The sequence below is a fragment of the Primulina huaijiensis genome, chromosome 3 (assembly GCF_012295235.1).
Source record: "Primulina huaijiensis isolate GDHJ02 chromosome 3, ASM1229523v2, whole genome shotgun sequence".
NCBI classification, from domain to species: domain Eukaryota; kingdom Viridiplantae; phylum Streptophyta; class Magnoliopsida; order Lamiales; family Gesneriaceae; genus Primulina; species Primulina huaijiensis.
The window spans coordinates 5,644,149-5,651,388 of record NC_133308.1 but is presented as its reverse complement, the minus strand read 5'-3'; the positions used below and the strand labels follow the sequence as shown (position 1 = coordinate 5,651,388).

Genomic DNA, 7,240 nt, shown 5'->3' with positions numbered 1-7,240 from the left:
GTGGAGTTTATCAAATGGTCACAAATTATCCCCTGCTTTTAAATTTTTCGAAATATCACATCAACTATCTAACTTTACAAACTTATAAACTATTCCTGCCAAATTTTGAGGGAAGTAATTTTTGTGAGCTTAAAGGTTGCAAAAACTCCAATATTTCAAGAGGAAAAATATTTATTTGTGGAGGAAGTTTGAATGTGAAAATTGATGAAAATTCAATAAAATAGGAGAATTAGAGATGGGAGCGCGTTATATCGAAAAAAATAACTTCTATAATTTTTGAATTACCTATATTTTATTGTAGGTATGATTCGTCACGTAACATTATATGCTTATAAATACCTATAGACCGAGCCAAAATTATACAACATTAAGTGGAAAAGGATATGAATGACAAGCATATGAAACTTTTCACAAAAGATTGAGTAAACTTGAAATACATATCTTATATATTTATATAGTATTTCATATTAATTAAGATGTATTTCAAGTTCACTCAATAATGAGTATTTGAAACACATTATATTTATATTATTAATGTGTAAATAATTAATTTGTGAATTTAAAATTTGATTTATTATTTCATTACTATGAAATAATAATCAAAATTAAAAAATTTTAAATCTATCTTCTCAAGTGCACCTTTAGGGTTCTTTTAGATTGAAAGAATTGGATTTGAAAATATATGCAGAAATTCAGAATCAACAAGAAAAAAAGTGACCAACAAAAGAAGCCAATGGCAACTAGTTTCTTAAATGCCAAATTCAAATCCAACCAAATTTTAATTACATGCGAAAAACAGGGTATTGTGCGAATATCACAAGTAATTCAACAAAAAATATGACAACATAGAATCAGTCCTGCCAAAACAGAAGCTATGGTGGATGAAAGCTGTCTCGAATCAGATCGAGCTTAGCAATGAGGGGAAAAAGGTATAGTTCTTTACAACATTAAAACCCGTGTACCAGAAGTATTAAATCTCTCAGAATCTGCCCAACTCAATTTGGATGGGCAGCAATTGCGTTCTTCTAATAAAGATCACATCTCAGAAACAGACCACATATATGCTTCCATCTCTGTAGCTCGTTTTTCATTCGTCCTTTTAAACATTTCTTTCTCATATCCTACACAACAGAAGCGGCAAAAGACATTATAAACTTCCATCCATTTTCATATATATTCAACGCACATTACATACCGCATTCTTATTTATTAAAATTTCTAGAAAAGGAGCGTGGATAGGTGAAACGGTGGCAAAGAGCTCACCATTACTGCGGTCTACACCATCCCAGTGTCTTCCTGGTTTGATTCCATACCGGTTTGGAGCAGCTTCAAGTCTTCTCTTTATCCAGCTGTGACTCGGGATTTCCTGGGGAATTATAAATCCAGATTCTTTCATCTTCTCACTCTCGCCAAGGTCTGGAAGAACTGGCAGAGAGTGCTTCCTCTGTAAGAGCAAATCAATTCGAGTAAGCCAAGAACCAGTTGGGTTGATAACAGTGTAGTTCAGAGAATATAAGTACCCATTTTATGAAAACAAAGTATAAATGATATACAACCTACCGTCACCAAATGTGCCATAGGATCACCCCATCTAACTCTTTCCTTCAGCATTCTGTCTAGATCAGCGTCATCCCTAGAGAAAAGTCAAACTGAAAAATAAGTATAACACACTAAGCCTTCCTATTTCATAAGAAATGGCTACAAAGCACCGAATCAACAAGATGATGTAATTAATATTTACAGGAAAAGCTGCTATCTAAATAAAGATGGACTTTTTGGATGGGAATCCAAATGAAAACGAAATTGATTCTCAATTGGTTAGTTCTAATTTTTTGATTGATCAAGATCATTATTAGACAGAACTCTAAGGATGTACTCTGGCAATAGAAAGAAGGATTAACACGGATATACCCTAAAACCCTCTTCCTCTCCCCCTCTCGGACACCATATAGTGTTCCCCTATCATTAAACCCATAGTTCTAATAAGGACTGAACTGTGATATTTTCAAGAACTGATAAAAATTCATAGAGTTACTTGATCAAGTAAACCAACCAAATCATAATCAAACAATCATAGCATTTCCAATTTTAACACAGAAGTAAATTCACATTATGTGTGGGTGCTTCGAGCATCCATGCACTGAAAATAAACTTAACCACATCTAAGGACAAAACAAATTATAATGACCTAATGTATTTTTCAAATTTTACAGGAAGAAAGTGAGGTGCCAGCGAGACCTACCGAATTAGTTGTTGGACATTCAAGACAAGGGTGGAATACTTGTCGATGTTGCTAAGGATAAGTAACTCGCTTAAGAATGTATTCTATGAGAAACCAGCTTCAACCACATTATTGACGATCAAGACATTCCAATAATGCGAGAATATTAGCTCTTCATGTTTCCACATCTCATTTGAACATGACTTGCATATTTACTTCTAAAAAATTATATTTGAACGGATTCCTCTTGATCCTTTCTATTACCTGCTCCGTGCAAATGGTTTATCCTTCTCTGATTTGAATTCCTCAAGTTTAGCTTCAGCTTCCCGCTTTTGAGCCAATCCTTTACCCCATTCCAGCTTTATTTCCTGAAGGTAAATCATGGTCATCACTTGAAAAAAAAAACATGTATCATTAAATGCGAGGCATCCAAGGTATAACGACAGGCATAAGATACATATATATCTGCGGAGTTCATTCAAGCCATGATATGGGTATTATAGAGACTAACTACATATTATCAGAAAATAATAATTATGATAAAGAAAAACATGATGAAAGAAATACGCGATTAAGTACTACAAGGCCTTTGGTCTCAAACTAACGAACAAACATGCAGAAGCAATTGTTTAGCCAAGTTGTGACATAAAAAATTCATTTGTTTCGAAGCGAAGTGCATATCCCAATTTTTTTTCACATACGATATTATAACTATTATTATCACTGTGATAACTTCAATAAACAAAATTATATTAATCAGCCGAGTTAAGCAATGAAAAGATAAAGCATAATAAGATAAGGTGCAGAGATAAACGCTTCGACATTGCGTGATGACTAAACTAAACCCCAAATCCCATAAACTCTATAAATCTCACCAAGGCCCCTAACCATATGTACAGTCATAAACTAAACATGCCCAGCATTCCATATACTCATATCCTTGTCCATTGTCTAAAAAGTGTTCATATAGGGTGAGCGAAAAAGAGCTCACTACAGTCCCCACTATTCAAGCAGCTACCCATGTCATGATGTTGAATCGCATGCTCGATATGACAATAGCATATACATAAACATACATGATGCCTGTGAGTCGTTCAGAAACACATACTGACACATTTAGAGTTCAAATGACCTTACACAAGCTCATATTCACTGCTACTAGGAAAAATTCAAATCAACTCGCATGTGGGACTTCTGGGCAGGGAAATCTAGCAACTGCCAGCTTCAGATGCACGTTCAGGATGAATTAGGAAATCAGAAAACAGGAAGGGGAATGAAATGAATTAAGTAGAAATGAATTAAGTAACAGCACTGGTGCAGAATTCTTGATTATCCATTAGTAACTAATGCCCCAGAACAGAAAAGGAAATGCAGACAGAAACACATTTAACTCACGGTCCATTAAGCCTGGATGTACCTAATATCCTGAAGAATTAAATGTAGGCTGGCCAAAGACAGTAAATGACAGTCAAGTATGCCAAGTATGGCAAAACTGGTGAATTCTTATCAAAATGATATTTTAGCAGACCGACCACTGAATGTTCATTTAACATTTAGATAATTTCCGGTACAATCCTCTTAGTAATGCTGAGATACAAAACAATAAAAGAAAACAAAGGGGTGGGAAGGAAGATACTAAATGAAAAAGTAAGCCATGTTAATGAAAAAATTTCCAATATCTTCGAGTTCAAAAAAGATAAACAGAAGTAGCACCTTAGGCTTCTCTTCTTTCTTCTTCTTATCGTTCTGAGATTTTAAAAACTCCTCCTTTGACATGCGTTCGCCTGCAACAGAAAGGATATAGCATATCATGTTTTTTTCCTGCTGAAAAAATGGCATATGACCAAAGAAGATACATTTTCTCACCTGTAGATTTGTTTCGGTATACAGCTTCAGCATTTCGGCCACTTACAGAAGGATCCATTTCTTTGAATCTACAGAAACATGAGTTTTGAACTTAGGTTGAGAATCTGAGGAAGAAAAGGAAATAAGCTAAATAAATATGTCTTTGTAAAGTGTGATGTAGTTATTCATAGATTAACGTTAATCCACGCATTACAACCTCATATGATGCCCAAAGGAAACTCACCAACTAACACATATAACAAAGTAAATAAAGCACCATAGGGGTGGATTAATACGGAAACCTGAAGTTATCTCTCTATGTGATACAACTCATACAAGTAATTTTTTTGGTTAAAACTCCTGCAGAGTGCTTTCTCTATGTCCTCCATCTATCCATAAACTTAGCTATATCATAAAATGCAGCAAATAGCCATCATCTAAACAAGACAAAACCCATTTATAACATGCTATCCCCATATTCTATTCCAACATAACATCATTTCTTAAACCAAGTCCTGAGACTTAAATATGAATATATGCTTGAAGCTCTACTAACTCTACTAACTCAGAAAAATATTTGAATGTAGTTGAAGTTCAAGAAAGTTCAGTATCATACTTCAGGGGGGTCAAAATCAGACCAAACAAATATTCCATGGGGAAAAGACAGATGTTTGAGCAGTCGAGAGAGAATCGCGGACAAATATTAATGAAAACATAATAGTTACCTTAGCAAATCTTCCTTTTTCTTTCTATCAATTTCTTCTTTAATATCCACACCAGACACTAAACCAGTCTTTGCACGATCAATCAAAAGAGGCGATTCTTTACGTCTCTTTCTTGGGGGAGAAAGATCAGAAACTGAAGAAGCTAAATTTACAGTGTCATCACCCGTTTTGAATATTGACTTACTAGTAGAGATATGCATGAAATCTGTTTTACCATTCTTGACCTTTCTTGGAAGCGAAAGATCTGTCGCTGAAGAAGCATGGGAGTCATCTCGATATCCAGAGCCACGAGGAGCACGACGAGGAGGAGAAACATCTGAATCCATGTCCCCAGTATGTGAAGACTTTCTTCTAGGCTCAGGAGATGACTTAAACTTATCCCTTTGCCTACGAGGTGGGGACAGGTCTGAAACTACTTTATTGGGATCTGAAGCTTCATTATAGGGATCATGTGAAGGTGAATCATAACGGGCTCTCTGGCCCCTTGAGACATGCGTTTTTTTGGCTTCTGGAGAAGCACTATGGAAATGCTTGCGGGGATGCCGAGGTGGAGATAAATCGACATCTGACACACTGACAGGCTCTTGATTAGGTTTAGGTGATGGAGTGTCATTTCGAGGCCGTCTTTTGGGAGGATGATAAACATCAGAATTCTGGTTTTCTATCTCCAAATTTTTAGAATTCTGCGATACAGAAACCCAACCACTTCCATCCTCAGAAATGGCCCCAAAAGGACGACTGGATCTGAGTTGCTCCAGTCGTTTCATATGCTTAACTTCAATATCTTCATCAACCTGAGGCTTATCTTCATCTATAACAGGTTTGATTATGGTAATTGACATAATTGAGCCAAAAATTGTGATCATAGGCTGAAAAAAATGTCTATTTGTAGTTACCTGCTGAATCTTCTTCTTCATTGAGTTTCACCGGCCTTTGCCAGGTGGGATCTTCATCCACAATAAGAACACCTTCAGAAACAGGTTTACCTTTTTTTATCTTCTTCTTCTTTTTCTTTTCTGCATCATCGTTACTTGTGTATTTCTTAAGGTAGTCTTTAAGTGACGTCGACTTTGAAGACATATCAACCATATTCACAAGAAGTTTCAGCTTTATCAAGAAAAAGTAAAGTATTATGATTCAGGGGTGTGGACTTCAAATCTTCAATAAGAAAATTAAACGCTAAACCCAACAAGCAAATGAATCAACATGAACTCAATTTCTCTCATTTAACAAACAAATATAGTCACACGATACAATGACACTAATACACTCCAAACAGAATTAAATTAAGCTACTTTACTTTCAGCTCCAGAAACAAACAAACAAAAAAAACTACAGAGATCTTGCATAACATAACATAACAGAACAACCAGTTCTTATATGTGGCTTTTAAACAAGGCAGATAAGGTATAACAAAATTCAGGGCAATTAATACTGAAGTAAACACCTTGGGAGTGGAAGGCAATGAAAAATCCATCGAGTTTCGGCAAAAAAAATAAAATAAAAGATCACTAATTGACTGAGAAAAAACAAATTGGTTTTTAAATTTTCTTTGAGAAGCAATACAGATTGAATTTAAGAATTACAAATACCTGAATTGAAATTGGCTTCTAGCAGAGCAGGCAGGTAACACAAAACCCTAGAAGAAAATTTTAGAGCATCATAGCTGTCCGCCTGTCCCGTGAGCATCTCAAACCACGCAAAGCTCGTATGCCTGAATTCGGTTTTAACAAAAAAAAAAAAACTGGATTCGTTTTTTGTTATCTGATTTTTCCATTTTTCAAATATCTTCTACAGTTTATCGATATTTAAAGAACAAAAAACCAAAAAAAAAAAAAAAAAANGATCAGATCTAAATAACAAAAAAAAAATCATTTTTATTTTTAATTAGTCTATTTTATGACTAAAATTTGATAAAATTAAATAAAACGAAGTTTTTCTTATATCAAAATATCAAATTAATTAGGCAATAGCACTTGTGTCGTCGAATACAAATTTTTTAAATAATAATATAATTTAATACGATATCATAATTTAAAATTATTCCTAAAAAATGTATTGTTAAAGTTTTTTTTACCTTAATTGAAGTTTTGTAATATTAGGAAAAATAAAAACCGATTAATTTTAAAAATTACGTCTACTTCTCTTCACCTTTGTAAGAATGTATAAAATAACAAAAAGGATAAATGTATATAATATCTTCAGAAACATTTCATAAAAAATAATGAAAAAAATTGATTTGTCTACATGTAATATCTTTAATTTAAATATATAAAATTGTAATGGTTTGTTTATTATTTTAAGTTGATCATATTAATATAGGAGTGGCAACAGTTGGAACGGTCCGGGACCAGTGGGTTTATGACCCGAACAAGATCGGTTATATCTATACTTCTATACTATTATATTAAGTGTGAGGACATGATAATAACTACCTAGAGAGGACACC

At 34.1% G+C, this 7,240-nt stretch overlaps 1 protein-coding gene across 4 annotated transcripts; it reads right to left on the bottom strand.

The window, feature by feature from the left end:
* Positions 1–722: 722 nt before the first annotated feature.
* On the bottom strand, positions 723–6,552 carry LOC140973339 (uncharacterized). Of its 4 annotated transcripts, none has more exons than XM_073436046.1 (10): positions 6,384–6,551; positions 5,688–5,898; positions 5,006–5,602; positions 4,792–4,933; positions 4,088–4,155; positions 3,935–4,005; positions 2,486–2,589; positions 1,561–1,633; positions 1,264–1,444; positions 723–1,121 (listed from the first exon to the last, which is right to left on the bottom strand). In XM_073436046.1, the coding sequence occupies exons 2-10, from the start codon at positions 5,878–5,880 to the stop codon at positions 1,036–1,038; spliced, it is 1,515 nt and encodes a 504-aa protein (XP_073292147.1). In that variant the 5' UTR covers positions 5,881–5,898; positions 6,384–6,551; the 3' UTR covers positions 723–1,035. The 4 variants fall into 4 exon arrangements, with proteins under 4 accessions (XP_073292147.1, XP_073292148.1, XP_073292146.1 ...); XM_073436047.1 differs by having other exon boundaries at positions 4,792–4,924; XM_073436045.1 differs by having other exon boundaries at positions 4,792–5,602.
* Positions 6,553–7,240: the final 688 nt, after the last annotated feature.

Coding starts and splice junctions, on each gene's coding strand:
- LOC140973339 (XM_073436045.1), bottom strand. CDS start 5,880: ATGGTTGATATGTCTTCAAAGTCGACGTCACTTAAAGACTACCTTAAG. Junction 5,603..5,687: donor TGAAGAAGAAGATTCAGCAG/GTAACTACAAAT, acceptor AACCTGTTATAG/ATGAAGATAAGCCTCAGGTT. Junction 1,122..1,263: donor TGGTGTAGACCGCAGTAATG/GTGAGCTCTTTG, acceptor TCTGTTGTGTAG/GATATGAGAAAGAAATGTTT.